This window comes from Crocuta crocuta, unplaced genomic scaffold (genome assembly GCF_008692635.1).
Source record: "Crocuta crocuta isolate KB4526 unplaced genomic scaffold, BGI_CrCroc_1.0 scaffold251, whole genome shotgun sequence".
NCBI lineage: Eukaryota > Metazoa > Chordata > Mammalia > Carnivora > Hyaenidae > Crocuta > Crocuta crocuta.
Window position 1 is genome coordinate 334,108 of NW_027527809.1, and position 23,640 is coordinate 357,747.

The following is a 23,640-nucleotide window of genomic DNA, read 5'->3' on the forward strand; positions in this document are numbered from 1 at the left end:
GCCCGAAGGGAAACCTGCTCTTTTCTTATGGCTAAATGAAAACTGAATGAAAAAATTGCCCTCTGGAATTCAGCACTTTGAATGAACAACCAGTAGCACTTTTGTTATTCTGCTGCCAACCCTCTCTGTCTCTCTGGGTCTCTGTGGGTCTCTGTCTCTGTCTCTCTCTCTCACACACACACAGACACACAGACACAGACACACAGACACAGACACACAGACACACACACACACACACACACAGCTCTATGAATGTGGGCAGGACTCCAATTAGGCACTTGCTGAGGGAGGCGATTTAAGGGCAATGGGATGAAAACCTTGTACAGTAGCACCACCTAGTGGGCACTGGGGAGAGGCTCAGAACTCCCCTCCCCCTTGCAGCTGCTTCATGGATGAACAATAGGTCACTATTCCTACAATAGGTCATTTCAGCTTTCAATTTTCATCTGACCAGAAATTCCATCATCAGAACTCTCGGACAACAGAGCAAGAGCTGCATGGGTGTTCCAGTTCCACAGGCTTTCTGAAGTACTGCTAGCTGCTAGGACTTAATCATCTGTGTGTCTGTGATGTTAGTAAGGAAATCAATGCTTGCTTTGGAGTAGCTTACACAAAGTTGTGCATAAATTTACCACCACAACTTTTCAAGGAGAAACCATAAAAAAGCAGAAGACATTTGATATTGTGTGATCAGACCTTCCAGTCACAGTAATTTTAAGCCAGAACCAGAAATAATAACAATTTGCTGGCTTTATTTATTCCATAAATACCCAAAATTACATACTCAAATACACATCACTTGATTAGTATTCATGGTTGTTCAATTTTTATAAGAACAAGTAATGTTAAAATATTTATATAATAATCATACAGTAGTAAATACACATGTTGCCAAATTTCATTACTTTATTGACAAATAAATTCAAACAATTTGCCAAAAAAGTTCTCTAGGATTGCTTTAAAAAACAATTAAGAATTTCTATTTTCTCAGTCTCCAACTTACTTCTTTCAACCAAGATAGTCTTTGTCTGAAAATGACAAAAATTAAAATTTCATCTTTATATATATATCTTCCCAACAGACCAGTGGGTTGGTTCTCAAATGGGAATGATATTGCTTCCCAGAATATATGTTGGAGGGTGTGGTCTCTTTGGTCAGGGTTGCTGCAATCAACAACGCATGAGTCACCCAGAACAAAAAATTATCCTGTGTAAAACATCAACGGGGCCAAAGTTGAGAAAGCCCATCTAGACTGTAAGATGCCAAAAGACAGAAACAATGTCTCATTTAAAAATATACACTAAGTATCTGGCAAGGTAAGGTAATAATTGTTTGGTGAAATAAATTGATACTGACAACTAATGTTGGCCATGTACCAATAGATTACTTAAACTTTAAAAGAATACTAATTACAATCAGGAAAGCATACCCTTGACTGTACATATAGGGCACAGCATCCCAATCCCTGGTAAGGCATCCCACACCACACACAAGTGATTGTTTGTGAATTTTGTTATTCAAAGCCAGTCTAGCTGAGTCTGATCACCAAGTGAGAAAGACTAGTGCACAGACACTGTGTGATGGGAGATTCACTACAGTGATGCTTCTTTTCTTGAGAATTCTTACAAAAATGTCATCCAGACTTTTGGCTATTGCCCACTTTCAAACTATAACCACATTTTTAAGTGACTTTTTCCACAAAATGAAGTTTTTCCTTATACTTTCCCACTTAACCATGTGACTATTTTTATAAATACCACTCCAAAACCTCTCCATGCATATTGAATATAGAAAACTATCTGATCTACTACCTGCCACTTTAAGCCAAATATATCAATAAACACTCTACACTGACATCAGAAGTAGACTTTATGTGATCTTAAATTCAGTCAAAACACTCTTTTCAAGATACCAATTGTTTAAGGATTAAAACATTCTATAAATAATATGTGATATATACAATCAAGGTGAGGCATATCCTTGTGAAGAAAACAGTAAGCTTTACCATTTCAGATTTCAAATTTCTAAATAAAACTTTCTGAATGGCACTGAAATAATCCCATGTTGTTCTTTCCTGATATTCCTTTAAAAGCCCTTTGGGACTCTTGTCAGGAACAATAAATCATTAAGGAACCATTTATGGACTAGATTTGCCAGGATATAGTTCCTTAAGGAAACACATCAAGAGCAGTAACCACTCATTCTGAGGGGTATTAAACTGGTAACAGAAGTCATCTATTTTCAGAACAGAGAACCAAAGACTGTTAAATGCAGTGCTGGAATTTCTGCAAATACATAACCCTTTTAAATTAGAAAAAAATTAAAATGTAAGACTTTTGTTAATATTTGTCCTAATAAACATTGAATTCTTCAACATGTGATGAACTCAACATTTTTTTAATATCCTGCCTCATAGGCCTAATTTCTGGCAAATGTTTTTTGTTTCTCATTGGTGTGTGTGTATGTGTTTCAACTGTTGACCAAGACACAAGATTTCAAACTTTCCTATGGGAAGTCCAGGAGCTGAAGAACTTTTTATTCTCTTCTGATATCACTGTGAGCTTCTAAGGGCCATTTAAATGACCCATTATTTCCATTTGATTCACAAAACTTCCATTACAATATCCTGAGCATCCTGGTCCCACCACTCACACCTACCAATGACAATCATCAGGGCCACAAAGGACCACATATTTTCTAGTGATGTGAAATTCTTCATGCAGCTACAAAGGACCACATATTTTCTACTGATGTGAAATTCTTAAACATAACCATATATACTTTTCCTTCTCTGAGAATGAAACACTGTAGACCAGATTCTAAGTGCCTGTGACAAAGCTCCAGAGACAATACACCCAGCTCCCTGAAGGACAAGAGACTAGTAACAAGTTAATAACTGGGTAGAAAGTTACAGCTACAGTGCCCAAAATATTCTATAGTGGAAAGACCTCAAGTCAAAAATAACAAGTACTGAAGAAATTCTAGGGAATTAAATCCATGTGTAAAACACACTCTAGTATTTTTTAGATCATGCAATGTAATATTAGAAAGACTTATCATTAAATATGAAATGTAAGGGCCTATACTAATGCTCTTTTGGCTCACACTTTAACTGAACTCCAACATTACTTCAATGTTGAGGAATTAAAGGCCTTCTTTGCAATGAAGAAGAGAACCAGTAGGAAGATTTCTATGAAAGTTCCTAAACTGGTCAGAAGATAATCAGCCAGAGAGTTTGGCAAGTTAAATGACTTATATCTATTTGTACGTGAAAAAAAATCCCTTGGTAATAAAAAAAAACAAAAAACTTTTTTCTATTTTCTGCAATAATGAAATCAGGTTAGGTACAACAAGTCAGGACCAACCAAAGATAGGCCAGAGAGAAAGACTAAACAATTGAAATAAAGATAGATATTTCAACCTCACCAGACAGCCTATGGTTTGAAAATTCACACTAATCCAGAAAAAGTAGTATTTTTTTGCCTCATTTGAAACAGAATTGAGGAAGGTTACATGCATACTTAAAATATAACAGGGAAAGAATAGGTACAGATAAGTAAATTTAGGCTAAAGTGAAAAAAGTGTAGAATATTAAAATGAAGCTAAAAGAAAATTATCTTGAGAATGTGTGCATTAAAAGAAATATTCAGAACATGAAATTAACACTAATTTATGACATAAAAAAGAAGCTTTGCCACTCACCAATTTTAACCTCTGTAAAGGTATTCTGCCTACATCTATCTGTGTCCTTTCTGGGACATTAGTGAATCGAACTTCTGGGACCGCGACGGCACACATGACATGGGCCCACCTACGGGAAAGGAGACATGAAACATAAACAAAAGTTCCCTAAACTTGCACACCGCACACTTTAACTAGGCGGTGGCAATTCTCACAGATAGTAAATGCACAGATGAGAAGGAAAGTCAACAGCCTAAATCCATCACAAACAGATTCCGAAGTTTAAACCTCTCGGGTGATACCTGGACAGATTCAGTACCACACGTGCCCACAACTGCAACTTACAGAATGGGGTGAGGACCAAAGACTCGATCCTATCAATATATGATGTTTTTCTAAACTGGATCTGCAAACTACTAAAATGTAGGGCTGCTATTTCATTTGGTACTGAAATATAACAGGTGTTTAATATACTTAAGCAAATCAATATGTGGCAAAAGATTAGTTCAATTAATACAAGGTATGAATTGGATAGACTATATAATCTTTTTGCATAATGCAAGTATCATGGAAATTAGAATAGTAAAAGTTTTCTAAGAGAATTAGTACTGATTAAGTCTTTAATTAAATTGTTTCTCATTACAATCCTACTATAACCAAAGGAACCCGAGATAAGGAGGAATGAAATTAGCTGGTTCTCTCATTTCCTACTTAAAACCTAGTATCTCCTCTCAAATTCTGAATTACTCTAGAAAAATGACAATGTCTCCATTAACACTATTTAGTTTCTCATAAATATTATGCCCCAAGTAAACATAAAAGACTCTTGACGTTTAAAGATACCTTGAAGGAATTATCACATCCATCAGCCTATTTCTGAGTCAAAGTGTAGTATGTCACTCAAACATCGTAAGATTCCACTCTGCCTTTTTTTTTTTTACAAATAGTTTATTGTCAAATTAGTTTCCACATAACACCCAGTGCTCATCCCCACAAGTGCCCTCCTCTATGCCCATCTCCCCCCCCCCCCCCCACCCATCAGGCCTCAGTTTTTGTCAGCATTCAAGAGTCTCTCATGGTTTGCCTCTCTCCCTTTCCCCCACCATTTCCCCCCTTCTTCTCCCCCTTTTTCCTCTGTCAAGTTCCTCCTATTCCTCCTATATGCGCAAACATATGATATTTGTCCTTCTCTGCCTGACTTATTTCGCTCAGCATAACACCACTCTGCCTTTAAAGGCCACAGGGAAAGAGGACAAGTGTCCACCTCATCAGAACATTCTTTCAAATCTAAATAAATACTGTAATTCTATAGTAAACATTATTCCTTTTTACCCTAAGTCCAAGAGTAGGAAGAGAAGTTCTTACCACCTGTGTATTTACAGGAACCACCTAAATCACCTCACAGTCCGCATAATTTGTGCAATACCCTAGACCTAGCAACATTTTTTAGTACTGTGCCAATCACATTAACTAAGACTGTGAAAGAGGAAGATCTAAAATCAAGCAAATAAAAGTCTATTAGACTGAACTTTATCAACATAGGAATGATAAATGCCTTCACTCTTAGAAGCAATCAGAAACATGTGCAAATGCACATAGCTACACTAATTCAATCATTACATTATACCTAGGGTCCCAACTCTAGTGCCCACAGGGCCAGACAGGAGGTAAGCAAATATACGTATACTGGTAAATCATGGTAACTTGGGTAGCATCTGTCCCATTCAGGCCAGATTCTCATCCTAAGATGTTACTGCCACATAGAGATGCACAATTATACTACAAGTACAAACAAAAATCTGGATGTTTGTATAAAATCTATCAACTTTTAAAATTTAGATCAAATTTATAAAATTGTGTGTTTGTCAACTGAAACCTATATTGGGGATAGATTTGACCTTTAAATGCCAGTTTACAACCTCTGCCTCTACCATTTCTTCTTTTTAATTTTTTTAAATGTTTATTTTAATTTTTGAGAGAGAGAGAGAAAGAACGAGTGGGGGAGGAGCAGAGAGAGACAGAGATGCAGAATCCAAAACAGGCTCAAGGCTCTGAGCTGTCACCACAGAGCCTAATGTGGGGCTCAAACACACAAACCATGAGACCATGACCTGAGCTGAAGTTGTACACTTAACTGAGCCACCCAGGTGCCCCTGCCTCTACCATTTCAACATATTCCTATTTCCAAAGGAAACTTTAATATGCTTTGTCCCCATGTCAATGCTAAAATTGGGTCATGAAAATAATATTCATGGAAAAATATATTTCAACAACCACAGTAAAAACCAGATTGTCTTTCTTTTTGTTCACTTACTACTCTCATTCAAGATTCTCTTCACATTCTCCAGCTATCCCCTTTACATCTGAAAATCAATGTTTTTCTCCCTGTGTTTCTATTTTAGTACACATACTTTCTTATTAATTTGATTTTAAAAGTAAATAATTTTGTTTGAATATTATGACTATGATTGGTAACAGATTTCATTGTTTTCAGGCACACTGGTTCTATTAGGCTAATAGGATTCATCATATTAAACACTAGGATCCCAATGACGCCTTCACTTTAAAAACACCACTAGTGAAAGAGGGGTTATTCTTCATCGGTGTCAGAGACATGGAGAGAAGCAAGACTTAGACCACCTTCATCCAGCAGAGGGGAATGTGCTGTGCTCTCAGTAATAAATGGTCTCTGAAGACATGCACAGAATCCCAACTTCAGATATGGACAGCAAAAGCTCTGGCACAATATGTCCAATAATGAGAGGTAAAGCAAATAGTCCACATGGAGGTTCAACATTGTAGATGGCAGAAGGAAACAATGAAATTGAACACAATTAACACATTACTCACTTATTATTCTTCGTTTCCTTAAGAGCACCCCCTCTCAAATTGCAGAGACAGCACTCCTAGGAGAAAAAAAATGCCACACAATTATCACACCCATTTAACAGACACTGTTACTATATATTTAAATATTCCCATAAATTACACTTTTTTATTTGAAATTAAAATCATCAGGAACTTCACAATGTCCTATCTCGAAGCAGTTCAAGAAAGGAAAGGAAAAATAGAGGAGGAAAAGTGAGGATACACACAAAAATATTCTCTCTCTCTCAAGATAGATAGACAGACAGATATATCCTAGATGGAACCATCATTACCCTGGTATCATGTTCAATTGCCATCTGAGGGAAAGCTGTGACACTGAGGGAAAGTTGTGACACAGAGCACTTGATAACCTAGACAGTATGTTCTAGAATTCTAGAACAAAGAATACACATATGACTGAGTTCTCCTGTGCTCTGGGAATCCATTTGTGTATACAGGAGAGCTACAAAATAGAGTTTTGGCAGGCTTCATTCTTATACAAGGATTAGCAAAAAGCTATTTTTAAGATACTCTTTTCACAAAAATATCATTTGGGTCTTTCTGTGGGCAAATGATATTGGAAAAACCCAGGCTATCCATCACCTTCAGAACAAAGTGCCATGAAATGTCTCCTCCCCACAAAAGTTTACATTTTGGGCACTTTTATATGTCACGGGTAGGCATAGACTGCTACACTTGAAGAGGACTCCCTTTACTGCAAATACAGATTTTATCATTTCCCACTAAAACCCTATGAAAAAGTCCATGGGAAAACAGGGCCAGAGCCTTTGCTGACCTAGACTTTTTAAATTAAATACCTAAGTAACTTTAAAAATGTTCAACCTCAAGCATTAATAGATGCCCTCTCAATTTCTTGCATTAATACATTTTTTAAAATAACTATGGGTTATTTTGGTTTTTTTCCCCTCTCCACACTATATATGTGTGTGTGTGTGTGTATATATATATGTATATATATATATATATATATATATATATATATNATAGCTTTTATTTTTCTGAGGAGCTCAATACCAAAACAACTGAGAAGAATCAATATATCTATATAACTCCTAAAAGGTGACAAAAAAGGCAAAGCAACAACCAGAAATGTTCAATGGTTTTGTGGGTCTGGAAAGCTTCTGCACATCTATTTGAAATTTCCTGAGTTATTCTTAAAGGTTCAGAGTAGCAAAAGCTGCCATGTATATATGCATCTGAATCCATTATAAACCCAGCTCAAGGAGATAACTTGATGGATTTTCTCCATAACAAAGCCAGATTTTAGAGGCCTTTGAAATAATGGTTTTGATGAAGCACACACTGAAAGTAAGAGTTCAGTCTGAATATTGCCAGTTCAAATTATTCAATATCTAAACTACTCAAAAACAATTTCATAAAACATTAAGTGATTTTAAATATGTTTCCAGTATTTTAACACAGAGAGAGAAAATGAAAATGAAAACAAGAGGTAAAATATTTTCACTTTTATAAAATGATGCCAGTATCAAAGTGGGAATGCAGTAAAGGAAGGCTGTGGAGGGTTAGGAGCTCAGACATTAAGAGCATAAGGGTTCTGATAAATGAAACTAGTAGTGAGAAGAAGCCTACAGGGACATGTTAGCAGAGTTAAATACAGCAAAGCAGCATGGCAACCACTTTAAAGCACCTGGAAAGGATCACAGAAAGGTGCACACACTGCAGTCTGCTATCACACTGGGAAGAGAGCGTCCTCTCAAACAGAACAGATAGACTCGAGATTTTAAATAAAGCTGAGAAGACTTGCACTGGTCACAATATGAAACTAGTTCTTTCTGGGATCATCAGTGACCTCCATGTCACAAAATCTCATGGATAATTCCAAGTTCTGGTTCACCTGACCTCTAAGCGGCATTCAACACTGTGAAGCATACCTGACAGTTTCTACCTGTAGTTATTATCACCCTACACACCCCTCACTGTCCTTCTCCATCTCTAGTTGATCCTCTGCTTCCTTTAACAGCCATCTCTTCCACACTCCTTAAACACTGTAATTTTTGTAAGAGGCCCCATTCTCTTCTTGATCCACATATGTTTGCTGGGCATCTGATCCACTACCTTGACTCTCAAAAGGCCGGTGAGTGACTCAAACATTAATTTCCTGGTATGTCTGACTGACATTCGACAGGCATCTCAAACACACACGCAAAAATGAACTCATGTCTCCTTCTCAACTCCCCCACTGTTTCCTATCAGTGGCACAACCCACCTTTCTAGTTCATGCTGGAAGACATAATTTTCCTCTCATCCTAAATCTAATTAATTGAGTTCTGTCGATCACATGTCCAAACCCACCCTCATCTCTCCACCATCACTGCTGCCACATTAGTTGATAACCCAAGCGCCCTTCAGCAGATCTACATTACTGCAACAGCCACCCTATGTCAGTGTGGAACCCACCAGAATGGATTTGAATGCTTCTCAGGACTTACCATTGTTTCGAAGGGCCAGGATAGTCAGGCCTAGACCTTGTCCAGCCTCACTCTACTACTCTGTGTCTATTAATTACACTGATACATCCTTAATATCTCAACTTCAATTGTGATTCCTCAGAAAAGGCTTTCCTAGTCTCCTGGCCCAGTTACTTCTCACTCATTACTCTTTTTAACTATTTGTTGAATTCATTTTGCTCTCCTCAGTAAACTGTAAGATCGAGGAGTGCTGTGGGAATATGTCAGGTTACTCTTTCTCTATTATGATACCCAATAGAGAATACATTTCCAGATGAGTTTGTTAAATAAATGAGAAAAATGGCAAACTAGGGCAGAATGAAAATATTGAAAATTGCCAAAGGTTTAAAAAACTGCAAAGATTATTTTCACATACTAGGGCACTAAGGAAAGGAAGCTGCAGGCTCTGGTGACCTAACATGGATGTTAGAAATAATGATTTGACATGGAGTTATTTTTGTCACAATTTACTTGAAAAATCATTTTTCTTAGTAAAAGGCAAAAATATTTGTGGCTAGATAGTTATTTATATGATTTACATGATATATATGATATCATGGTTTCTGTTCAGTTCACTCAATTTTGAAAAAATAAGTAGGAAAATAAAAGTTATATCTAGTTATGTAATTGTGCACCATCCCTCACAAGGTGCAAATTAGCTGATCTGTCACAAGCACAAACATGTCAATTTGTCAAATCATTCATTTATAGATGAATTTGCCTCAAATGCCTATGTTTATAACACAATATAAGGCAATATCAGATAGGATACTTTTTAACATTTCTTTCCTTTTTCTAAATAGTTCTTTATTGTCAGGGAACTAAACTAATAATTCTAAAATTTAAAAGGTTAATCCTTAGAGGAAAAGTAGCGCCAAGGTTTCTTAAGAATCCATACAATGCCTGATATACATAAAGGCTGACACCTACCAAATATACTAATTGTTCAAGTAAATCACTCATCTTTTAAATCAGGAAAGGACTGAATGAGAATACAGAGTGACAATGTCCTGCAGGACACTGATTCATTAAACTGGTTATCAATAATAAGTATTTTCTATTAGAAGAATAAAGACTAACTAAAGGCCTAATTCCCTCCAGCTACCATGCCAGAAACATCATATACTATACCTCCCTTCCTTAACATGAATTTATCAGGTAATTTATAACCCACTTCATTTATGAGGAAACTAAGATTCAAGAGATTAGGTAACTTGCCTAATCCAGGAGCCATCAAACTTCTTCTGTAAATGGCCAGATATTTATTAATTCAGGCTTTGCACAACTATAGAGTTGTTGCAACTAAACTCTGACACTGTAGAGTGATATGTAAACAAATCGGTCTAGCTGCATTCCAATAACAATGTGATTTACAAAAATTGGCAGTGAGCTGGATTTGATCCACATTATAGTTTTCTAACCAGCAAAAGAATAACTGGGGTTCAAACTCAGATCTTCCTGAGCACATGTCCAGGCTATTTTTCTCCAGCATCGTCTGCCTGTTGGTGTAAGGGAAGGCACGAGATTTCAAAGTAGAGTGCCCAAGTAAGCAGGGACCTGTGCCTGCCCTGGGAAGCTCACAGTCTAGGAAGGGAGGAGACCAGTGTGTATTTAAGCCAACTATGAAGAAGAAAATGATAAAGGGTATAGCCAAGTCCCCATTTCCTCATTTCTACAAGTGACTAAGAATTCATTTTTTAACTAATCCCCTCAAAAGAACCCATATCATAAAAAATTGTTACAAGTAGCATGTATCAATTAACAATTTGTATTCCCATTTGTTTCATTAATCTAGTGAATAAAATTCTCACGGGTATAAGACCATTATATTTATGTCCACTCCTTCCTTTGAAGAATGATACAATTTTAGGCAAAACAACATTTCAGTTAGTCTGGGCTATGTGAATCCAATTTAACTGAGAAGAACAATAGTAACACTGCAGAGCCAGGCCATATTCTGATGTTTAATAAGGTGCAGATAGTCAGGGTTCAAATCACACTTCTGTCATTTACTAGTGGTATGACCTTACCTCAGATATCTTATCTATAAAAGGGGGAAAAATACTACTTCCCTAAATGAGTTAATAAATGTAAAGCATTCCACAAACACACAATAAATACAAGAACAGTGGTTATATATGTGAAAGGTTAATTGTGCTTCTAGACAACTTACACATAACATTGCCAGTGAATTATCTAGATATAGTGGTTTAGCAGGGAACAAAATATAGATCTGTCATTAATAATTCTCTTGAGGTGCAAAAAGCAAGAGCTGGAGAGAAAAGAACACTCTCCAGGAACCCTAAATCCAGGCAGCTAGGCTCTAAAGCAAGAGAGATCTATAGTTCTAAAAGCTGTAAACTCAGTTATGAAAAGCAGACAGATGCTAGAGTTTCCACAGTGCTCAGAGAACAGACACTGCTGAAGGGAAAAATCCAAATCCTACCCTCAAAACATCTCAAAATAGAGTAGACTGAATCAAACTAAAGCTGAAACTAAAGTTCAGACCCAGCTCAACTACAATCAGACTGACTTGATTCCTACTGTAGAAATCTGACAAAGGGCCATGCCCTTTGTGCAAATAATATAAATTTCATTTACTACAGACAAAATATCCAGCACAAAATCATGGAAAGCACATGGGACACTAAAAAAAAAAACCCCAAGATGATTTACAATCAAGAAAGGAAAGAATCAATAAAATCAGACACAAAAATTAACAAGGTACTGGACTGATCAGATGGAGAGTTTAATACTGGTATGTTCAAAATGCTAAAGAAGTTAATGAAAAAGACAACGTATGTGAAGAGATAGAAATATTTTAGCAAAGCTGTAGAAACTATTTTAAAAACACAAATGTAAATAGTAGAAATTTTAAAAATGACACCGGCAATGTTGAATTCAATAGATTTCCAAGCAGAATGGAATTGTGAGAATAAAACTTAAATGGCTTTAAAGACAGGAGTAGGAAATAGAAGGAATAAAAGCAGTAGGGAGGAGGAATAAAAATCTAAGGGAAAATAACCTGTTAAATTTCTGTATAACTGGAGTCTGAGAAGGAGAAGAAAGAGAGAGAGGATGACAAGTAATATTGGAAGAGGAAATGGCAGAAAACTTACCAAAAGTGGTAAAAACAATGTCAACCCACAGATCCAAAATGCCCAGCAAACTCCAAGAGATAAATATAAAGAAAACACATCTAAATACATAGTCAAACTGTAAAAACCAAATGTAATGAACATTTTCTTGGGATGCCTAGGTGACTCCATTGGTTAGGTGTTCGACTTTAGCTAAGGTCATATCTCACAGTTCATGGATTTGAGCCCCTCTTCAGGCTCTCGGCTGACAGCTTCAGAGTCTGGAGCTTGCTTCAGATCTGTGTCTCTCTCTCTCTCTGGCCCTCCCCCACTCACACTCTGTCTCTTTCTGTCTCTCAAAAATGAATAAATGTTAAAAATTTTTTAAAAATAAAATAAAGAACATTTTCTTAAAAGTGGAGAAAAAAGACACATTCAGTAAACTATATGAATTACATTTGCTATCTAACCAGAAACAAGTGGCAGTGGAACAATATCTATAATACTAAAAGAAAAAAGCTGATAACCTGGAATTCATTTCCAAGGAAATATCCCTTGAAAATAAAGATAAAATAAAAACAATCTCATAGAGGCAAAAAATTTGAGAGAATGAAGGATAATAACACCATCCTGAACCATGAATTGGCACAAAAGAACGAAGAACACCAAAAAAGAATAAATACATGGATAAATATAAAATAAATATTTTGTATTTTCAAAACACAAAGATACAAAGAGAGAAAGAGAGACTATAACTTTCATAAAGACTTGACTGTTTCAAACAAAAATAACAATGTTGTAGAGTGTAATGTAAGTAATGGTAAACATAAGATCATAAAGGGAAGGAGGTTTAATGAAATCACACTGCTGTAAAGTTCTTAACATTTTTCACAAAGTAGGGTGATATTACTGGAAGGTGCATTGTGATAATTTCAAAGTGAAAATTATAATTTTCAGCCACCACCCATAACAAAGGTCACAAAAAATTCCCAGATACTCAATTCTAAGGATTAATGAGCTCACAGTCAAATATCAAAAGCCATGTAAGAAAACATGATTCTGTAAGAAGAAGAAACAAAACATAAAATTAGATAGATACATGATGATCTTAGGCACAAGACATAAAATAAGAGCTTTAATATGTTTTAAAACTAAATGTGGGTATTAGAAATGTAAGTAAGGCACTATAAGTAAATGATTTTAAAAAAACAATATAAAAATTTCATAACCAAAAATATAATTAAATTAAAAACTTGAAGAATATGTTAAGTAGGTTACTCCTAAGAGAAAATTAGAAAAAAGAGTTAACCAAAACTCAATACCACAAACTATTCAATAATGTATTCAACTGAATACTGAAATGTGAGTGTATGTGTATGAGACAGAGCCAAAGACAGTGTATCTGTCTCTGAATCATAAAAATAAATTACAACTGATTTACTAATCTAAACTCAAAAAAACAACTATAAAAGTATTAAAATAAATTGTAGGCAAATATAGTGATGTATTTAGAATAAATATGACACCTTAATATAACATTTAAAAGATAAAAGGCATTGGAAAGATTAGTAAATTCTGACTATATCAACATTTTAATGTTCTAAAGGATAAATAAAATACTAATAAATAAATTAATCTCAGATGATAAGACAAGAAAACATTTCCAATAGAAAACAAAGACTGCTTTCCAGAAAATATTTTGTAAAAACCCACACTTTTGAAAAATAGGCAAAAGATTTAAAGACTTTTCATTGACAATAAACACATGAAAAATATCCAACTTGAAGAATAAAGGGTGAAAAATAAATAATGAGATATATCTTCAGATTTTTAAATCAGAAAAAACTTATGGGTTGGGGGCATATGAGATTTTATGATGGATTTGGAGAGTAATTTGGCATTATAAATCAAAAATTTAAATGTACATGAAGTATGAGTCATCACTTCAGCTTCTTAGAATCTATTTTAAACATTTATATTCGTGCAGAAGGAAGAATGTACAATCATCTCATTTATTCATAACTGAGAAAACAATTACCTTTGTGAGGAACTGGCATTATCAATTGCTTAGATTTTATTTGTAATGTTTAGATATTTTAAATAAGAATAGAATCAAGATTCAAATTTAAAATAGGAATGAAAGGATCTGGTAAATCCTAAATATTGAATGACTAAGAATGACACAATGTATTACTAAATGAAAACACTAAGGCACGTTAAACTGTGATACCATTTGGGTTCCCTAAGAAAAGCAAGCCATTACATTGGTGCATGTATAGAAAAGATCTGAAAGGCCAACTGACAAAACAGTATGAGTAGTTTTCTTTAAAACAGAGTTGAGAATTTGAGTGTTGGGAATCTGAAACTTTCCTAACAATGTTTAGTATTCTCATATCAAAAAAAAGAAAAGCTACCCTAAGCTATCTATATACACCGAATGCAATCCCTATCTAAATAACACCAGCATTCTTTACAGAGCTAGAACAAACAATTCTAAAATTTGTATGGAACCATAAAAGACTCTGAATAGCCAAAGTAATGTTGATAAAGAACATCAAAGCTGGAGGCATCACAATTCCAATCTTCAAGCTGTATTACAGAGCTACAATCATCAAGAGATAAAATTTGGGAGGGAGGTCCACCTGTCAGGCTGACAGCTTGGACATCAAGCTGTATTACAAAGCTGTAATCATTAAGACAGTATGGTACTGGCATAAGAAGAGACACATAGATCAATGGAACAGAACAGAGAATCCAGAAATGGACCCCGAAATGTATGGCCAACTACTATCTGACAAAGCAGGAAAGAATATCCAATGGAAAAAGGACAGTCTTTTCAGCAAATGATGTTGGGAAAACTGGACAGTGACACGCAGAAGAATGAACTACTTTCTACACCATACACAGCAATAAGCTCAAAATGGATGAAAGACCTAAACATAAGACAGGAATGAATCAAAATTCTAGAGGAGAAAGCAGGCCACAACCTCTTTGAACTCAGCCATATTAACTTCTTACTAGACCTGTTTCTGGAGGCAAGGGAAACAAAAGCAAACATGAAGTGTTGGGACCTTATCAAGATAAAAAAAAAAAAAAAAGCTTCTGCACAGAGAAGGAAACAATCAGCAAAACTGAAAGGCAACTGACAGAATGGGAGAAGATATTTGCAAATGACATATCAGATAAAGGGTTAGAATCCAAAGTCTATGAAGAACTTATCAAACTCAACACCCAAATCCAGTGAAGAAATGGGCAAAAGACATGAAGAGACACTTTTGCAAAGAAGACATCCAGATGGCTAACACACACATGAAAAGATGCTCAATATCACTCATTAGCAGAAAAATACAAATCAAAACCCCAATGAGATACCACCTCACATCTGTCAGAATGGCTAAAATTAACAACTCAGGAAACAACAGATGCTGACAAGGATGAGGAGAAACGGGAACACTTTTGCACTGGTGCAAACTGGTGCAGCCACTGTGGAAAATAGTATTGAGGTCCCTCCAAAAAAAAAAAAAATAGAGCTTCCCTATGACCCAGCAATTATACTACTATTTATCCAAAAGATACAAAAATGCACATGCACCCCAATGTTTACAGCATCACTATCAACAGTAGACAAATTATGGAAAGAGCACAAATGTCCACTGACTGATGAATGAATAAAGAAAAGATGGGGCATAGGGGTGCCTGGGGGGCTCATCCAGTTAAGTGTCTGACTCTGGCTGATAGTGCAAAGACTGCTTCAGATTCTGTCTCCCTTGCTCTCTCTCTACCCCTCTCCTGCTCATGTGTTCTCTCCCTCTTGCTCTATCAAAAATAAACAAACAAACATTAAAAAAAGAAGATGTGGTATAATATATACAATAGAATATTACTTGGTGATTGAAAAGAATGAAATCTTGTCATTTGTAACAATGTGGATGGAACTAGTACGTATTATGCTAAGTGAAATAAGACAGTCAGAGAAAGACAGATACCATATGATTTCACTCATGAGATCATGAGTAATCTAAATGATATCAAAGGATATAAAAACAGAGAGGAAGGCAAACCCTTAGGATTCTTAAATACAGAGAACAAACTGAGGGTTGCTGGAGGGGATGTGGTTGGGGGATCAGGCTAGGTGGGTGATGGGCATTAAGGAGGGCATTTGTTGGGGCGGCTGGGTGGCTTAGTCGGTTAAGCATCTGACTTTCGCTTAGGTCATGATCTCGCGGTTCGTGGGTTCGAGCCCCACGTCGGGCTCTGTGCTAACTGCCAGCTCAGAGCCTGGAGCCTGTTTCAGTCTGTGACTCCCTCTCTCTCTGACCCTCCCCTGCTCACACTGTCTCTGTCTCTCTCTCCTAGAAATAAATAAATAAATAAAACATTTAAAAAAAATTTAAAAAAAAAAAAGGAGGGCATTTGTTGTGATGAACACTGGGTGTTGAATGTAAGTGATGAATCACTAAATTCTACTCCTGAAACCATTATTACACTATATGTTAACTAACCTGGATTTAATTAAAATTAAAAAATAATAACAATAATTTAAAAAAAGAGAAAACCCACAGACAAGGAAATTTAACCTTTTTCTATTAAATACATGCAATTTAAAATTAATGTAACTGTGGATGTGTATCCTATTTTTTCTACTTAAATGAAAATTTTAAATGAGCACTATGATTTTTCTGGAGTCTTTCAGTATACTGAAACTTCTTTCCAATCTAACCTCTGGAAACACCCAAAGAGTACAAAATAAATAAATAAAATTCAACAGTCAGGGCTCATTGCCAGTCTTGTTTTATCTCATGTTTAATGAGCATGCCTTTTCCAGGAACAATAATACCCAATATAAAATGACTCACTATTATAAAGATTTAGATATATTACTAGTGAACCAATGTCTCCTAAAACAAAACAAACAAATACTAAAATGCCTGTCACAACATGATACTCTATAAGACAGCTCTAATTCCTGTCTCTCAAGTACAGCATCAAAAGAGCCATTCTGTTACATTTATCCTTCTACCCCAGGGCAGCTAAAAGCTGAATGAAAAAGTACAAATTCAGATCATATATTGAACATTGTACCTCCTGTGCTTGGGTCCCTCTCCCTCACCTAACACCATTCACGAAATGCTCTTCTAGCATTACCAAGTATTTTTTTTTTAATTTGGTTTTATAAAGAATCACCACTGCAATGAACAACAAGTATACCCATTTACAACTCGGAATGATTTCTTTATGGCTCAGTTATTAAACCATGAAAAAGAGTGTTTATAATCAAAGTGCTGACACAACATTAACAATAATGATGAGAAGGACATTGTTATAATACAGCTGTCGCAGTTGTTCATTATTTGTGGTAGAGGGAAATCATGTTCCAATGGCTCTTCTATAAAACATTAGTTAAAGAAATGCCAATACCAACATCCTCGAGCTGCCTCATAAGAAGCTCTCATTTTAGCTGACATATCTGTAAGTGCCAGTAAAGCCAATTTTCAGTGTTATAGAAAAATTACAAAATTGAAGTACCCCTCCACACCCTTATTTATCTGACATGTTCATAACAGAAATGCAAAACCATAAAATAGGGCTGTCTGGGCTGGGAAAACAAAGAGTAATTAATCACATTAACAGAAACCTGGCTTATAAAGTGCTGATCAACAAAACATCCATTCTAGAGACATGGCTCATTTATCAGAACTGAGAAGAGGATAGGATCTCACAAAAGGACAGGACGGGCATGAATTCTGAGTGATTAGGAAATTACACGACAGGTTTCTTGCAGGTGTCTTCTGAATGGAAATTCCATAGGCTCGTGAATTTCACAGTAGCAAGCGAATTCTCCCATTTAAATACCCACATTGATTTTGTACCGCAAGTGAAAACATACATTCATTCAACCAATATTGGTTAATTATCATGTTCTAGGTACTGGATAATAGCAGTGAATGATAAAGATCCCACCCTCAATGAACTTACCTTCTGCTGGGACAGCAGACAAACTAAATCAGCAGATTATTTAGATGGTAGAGGATGTTAAACAGGCCATGGAATTATCTAGGGGTAAGTGACATCAGCAGATTTGGCCTTTTCTAATAGGAAAGTTGATCAGAAATTTAAAAAGGGGATTAACTAATAAGGCTTCACAGGCCATGAAAAAAGGCAAAAGCTTTATTCTGACTGAGATGGCAAGACACTGTAAGGTTTGAGCACAGCAAGGACATCATCTGACTTACATTTAAATTGGGTCATTCCAATGGCTGTGTTGACAGCTGACAATAAAGGTTCAAGAGCAAAACAAGTGCTACATGAAATAAGTCAGTTGGGGAAAGATAAATACCATATGATTTCACTCTACGTGGAATTTAAGAAACAGTAAATTAACAAAGTGGGGAAAAAAGACACAAATGAAGAAAAAGACTCTTAACTATAGAGAACAAACTGATGGGGTGGGGGATGGGTGAAATAAGTGATGGACATTAAGGGGGGCACCTGTAGTGGTGAGCATTGGGTGTTGTATAGAAATGATGAATCACTATATTGTACACCTGAAACTAATTCTGCACTGTATGTAAGCTAACTGGAATTGAAATAAAAAAACTTTCTTAAAAAAGATTAGAAACAAAAAGAGAAGTTAATAGGTTACTGCCATAATCCAGGAAAGGGGTAATGAGTAGATCAGTCTGGGTTAATATGAGCAAAGGCAATTAAGAAGTGGCCAGAATTCCAGATTCGTTTTAAAAGTAGTCAAGGTAGGATTTACTGTTAGACAAATATGGATATGAGAAGAAGAAAAGCATCACATCTAACCCTAGAGATTTTGGCCTCAGCAGCTGGAAGGCTTAGAAATAAGAAGCCTGCGGGAGAAGAAGATCCAGAATTCAGTGTGGGACAGGGTGAACTTGAGGTATCTCTCAGGCATGTAAAAAGAGACACTGCTCATGAAGTTGGCTGTAGAGGTCTGCACTTTAGGAGAGAGGCTGAGTGGACACAGACAAATGCAGACCATCAATGACCATTAATCAATGGCTGCTATTTAAAACCATCAAAGCTATGACACAGATGAGATTACCAAATGGGCTGGTAGAGAGAAGAGGCCTGTATTTTGAATTCTGGGGAATGAAAAGAAGTGGCCGGTAAAGGAATAGGAAAAGCAGGAGTGTCCATGGTCCTGGGAGCCAAAGGACAGTTCTTCAAACAGGAGCCAGGCCAACCGAGGGTACCAAAACATCCGAAATTTCTACAAAAATGTGGGCGAAGCCTGTGACTGGAATAAGTTTAAGAGAGAAGGAGGGAAGAAGACTGGAGAGAATGAATAAAAGACAAATATTTTAAGGAGTGTTACTATACATAGAGACATGGAGAGATACAGTGGGAGCTGGTGGGGAAGAAGGATCAAGAGAAGGGTTTTTGATTTATGAAAAGAGAAGAAATAATAGCTTGTTTGGATGATATTGAGAATTACTTAGAGAGGGGAATCCTGTTGGTATGGGAAAGAAAGGGATGAATTACTGGAACTATGATTGTATATATAAGAGAGGGAGTAATACAGATAGGACCAGAGATACTGTAGATATGATGCAGGCAGAAACTTGCATATCTCCACTGATGGCTTCCTGTTGTTCAGTGAAATATAAAGTATGTTCACAAGGTGAGAGTAAGGATGGGAGAGAAGATGGGAAGCTTCAGATGACACAGGTATAAAACTGTCAAGTGGGAGAGTGGTAGAGGGAATGCGTGATGGGACTGCAGCATGAAATACTGGCACCACTGAGGACACATCAATAGTTACAAACTGAAAGCAAGAGCAATATGCATGCTGGGTGTTTCTCCATAGCCATATTTAGCTGCAGGGGTGCAGGTGCAGAGCAGATAGATAACAGAATTTACCTGTTGATGGCTGAGTTGTGCCTTGGGAGAATAACAAAGTTAGCAAGCAGGAGGAGAGCTGAAAGTGTGTGCAAGGACACACAGTAGCTGAGAAGAGACATAAAGACAAAAGGGGAGGGACAGACTGAAAAGTGGGGAGCATTACTAAGTCCCATGTCACAGGGAGGTAAAGGATTGCTGGATTCCAGGCACTAGAGAGTGTGGGCTAGTAACACAGAAGACAGTCCAATAAAGATGCCTCAGATTGGGAGAGGACACTGGAAATGGACATATCTAGTGGAATGCCAAATGGTGAAGAGTGAAAATTAATGAATGACTGTTTTTAAAGGCTATCTTTCTACTGAATGCTGTATTAGTTCTTTATCACTGCAATAACAAAATGCCTCAAATTTAATGACTTCAAATAACACAAATTTATACAGTTCAGTAGGTCAGAAATCCAAAATGGGTCTCACTGAACTAGAATCAGGGTCTGCAGGGTCATTCATTTCTGAAGGCTTTTGGGTAGAAGGCATTTCTTTGCCATGCCCAGCTTTTAGGAGTGGCCTGCATTCCCTGACTCATGGTCCTCCTCCATCTGCAAAGACTGCAAGAGCATGTCAAGCATTTCTCGTTTCACTTCACTCTGACCTCCTTTTCTGTCTCTTCCACAATTACCACTATGAATGCACTGGGGGTACCCAGATACCATCAGTTCAGCTGATTAGCAACCTTAATTCTATCTGCTACCATAATTCCGTTTTTTATGCAACACGACAAAGACACCCATAGGTTCTAGGGATTAGACGAGGACATTTGGGGATGGGGGTGCGTGTACTATATTGTAATTATTTAAACGTCATCATACAACCATTTGTATGAAGGAAATATAACAGAAGAATAGAAATACATACTCTGTTTCAAATTCATCACCACNTGAGATTGACAGAGCAACTATCTGGTAGCAGGGTAACAAGCTAGACTCATGCTCAGTGGCAACAAACACCTCTATAACTTAAGATTGGTCAGAGGTCAACTATATGAAACTTAATTCATTTACATAATCATATTTCCAGGAACCTACGCAAATTACCTCAAGTTGAACATGTATCTTACTTTGTTAAAACTATACAACCTTTGGCTTTCAAATAAAAACCCAGCCGGTTTATTCTTTCTTCTCAGCATAACCTTTAATAACAAACATTGAAGTATTTGATTTCTTCATCCTGCCACTGAACTAATTTTTGCTATTCATGAGAAATGCCTGAGATGTGCTTTTTCCCCTCTCCACTCTTCCTAGGGATCCCTTTCCTCATTGCTAAGGAGATGTGCCTTGTAGCCCAGTGACCTCTGGGCATGCACATCCTGGTGTGTAGTAGAGTATGCTATGCTCCCCATAATGTCAGTCATTATTCTTCCTGACTTTACTTGTGCTCTCTGGTTGAAGCACTTAAGATTAATGAAGCATTTGTTCTCAATCAAGAAGCTATTTATGAATATAGTTCCACTTACAATAAGCTATGTAGACTTTCTTTCTCTCATTACCAAGTGGAGGGAGGAAGGAAAATGATGTTTATTGAAAGGAAGAAGAAAGTACAGGGAAAAAAAATGATTTGTGACTTTTTAGCCTGTAAGAAGTTCCCTAACAGGAAGGCCTCCACATCAGAGTTATGCTGTCAGGATAACTAGTACCCTCAAATGTGCTGTCCTTTTTGGTTAAAGTAACATAATTATTACTACCCTGGACTTTGTGAGCCAAGGGTTAAGACCACAGCTGTTTAGAATAATCTGACTCTTCAGGATGCAAGAGGTCATTGTGAACTCAAGTGTGTTTCTTCAAAGGGGAGAGTATGGTCCTGGCTAGTATCCTACAGGAACACCCCAATGGAGAGAAGCAGTTACAGAAGCAACCACTTGGCTACAAACAGCCACTGCTCACTTGTAAATGCCCTGCCTTTAACAAGAATGGAGTCTTTTTCTACTAGTTTTACTGTATATGGGGATCAAAGTCAGCCTTTTAGGCCGACAGCCTCCCATCACCTGGTCTTAACAATGTCTTATGGAATACAAAAAAAAAAAATACAATATAAAACACATCACAGGGAGCAGCAGCACCACCATGACCTCTCAAGGCCATAAGCCAATCTGATCTAAAAATCAATGTCTCTGATCTACAAAGCCACTTCAGAGCCCTTCGTAAAAGAAAAATGTCAATGCTGTTGTCAGTTGGGAAATTGGATTCAGGAGATTATCCAGTTCTGGGGAAGGTCCTATGGGCAGAAACTAAAGTAAATACAAGAGTAAAGAAACTGCTCAACTCAACCACCAGTAATGCTAATTATCTTACATTAAGTAGATAACTAATTAGTGTAATTACACTAGAAGTTAGTGCTGGATTAATTTTCAACGTAAACAGACAAAAATCATTCAAAAACATTGTTCAAAAGCTGGCCAATTGCTTAGCTTTCTTCTCACTCTAAAAACAAGAAACTGAGAAGTAAAGAGTCTGGTCTAGAAATCTGAAGACCTGAGTAGTCCCATGAATCCAGGCTATCTTACCATATTGTGAGGTGGTCCTAGGGGTAAAAGGCTTACTGTTCAAATCCTGGTTCATTATCTTTAAAAGGAGATTTTTGAGAGAGATGAAGAATTCTTTAGTCCGTCCTTGTCAGTATTACATTTTATGGAAGCTGTATGCTGCTTATTTAGTTTATATTTAAATCAAGAGTTATCCTGAATTTGTCAGTCAAAAGTTGAAAAATAAAACTTTTTCTAAGATAAAAGACTTCTAAGAGCATAATTATTAGTACTTTCTAACATCTTTTATCAAAACTTTTACTTACATACCTGGAGAGCTAAAGAGGGAGAATAATGGTTGTTATGTGGTAAAGGTAACATAAATCTTATACATACAAATTTTCTTTATTAATATCCACCCTAAGAGAACTCCTACTTTAGAGAGAGGTCAAGCACTACTTGAGATTCAACATAGCTAAGTTAGCATTGCTTCATAACAGATGCACCTCCATTTATAGGACCCAGTCTCAATGCAATGTAGGAACCAAAGACTATACCTAATAAACCACCTTCCTCCACCCACCAACCATCAAGCAGAGTAAAGAGAAAGCTAAACAGGTTGGCACTCCATCATTCCCAAAGGTCTGAAGAATCACCATTTCTAAGAGGTGGATCATTTTTACCTGAAATCTAAGAGTTGACAGACTAAGGTATACTCCAAAGATCAGGAGTTCAGACAAATGCATTTCAACAAATGACTTAGATTCTTCAGTCTACAAGCCTTAGTGACACTATGGGGTGAGTTTTTTAAATACCTACTTCAAGAATTTCTATAATTTAAGTTTCCATAATTTACTGCAGAAAAAATACTTCATTTTCTTTCAGGAGTCAAATAAAATAGCTATGTTCAGAGGGCATGAACGGCAACCACTATCCATCTATAGATATCACTTATTTACAGTCAAGCAGTAAAACAATAAACACCAACATGTTTATCTTTAATCATTGTAATTGCATATTCCATTCTTTATAAGGAAAGAAAATGCAAATTCCAAATGTTCTTCAAGGTATAACGTGCTCATATCTATTTGTTGCTCCATTTTAAAAAGCAAACAAATAAGAAAAATAAAGGGCACAGTGAG

The 23,640-nt window shown here is 36.4% G+C and overlaps 1 protein-coding gene across 6 annotated transcripts in view; it reads right to left on the reverse strand.

The window, feature by feature from the left end:
* KDM4C (lysine demethylase 4C) overlaps positions 1-23,640 on the reverse strand; it is a 426,956-nt gene that overhangs the window by 117,919 nt on the left and 285,397 nt on the right. For all 6 annotated transcript variants that reach the window (XM_077774817.1, XM_077774795.1, XM_077774812.1 and 3 more), the window contains 2 exons: positions 6,532-6,587; positions 3,703-3,811 (listed from right to left, as the gene is read on the reverse strand). In XM_077774817.1, the coding sequence (XP_077630943.1) occupies positions 3,703-3,811; positions 6,532-6,587 (165 nt within the window). The remainder of the gene's footprint in view (positions 1-3,702; positions 3,812-6,531; positions 6,588-23,640) is intronic.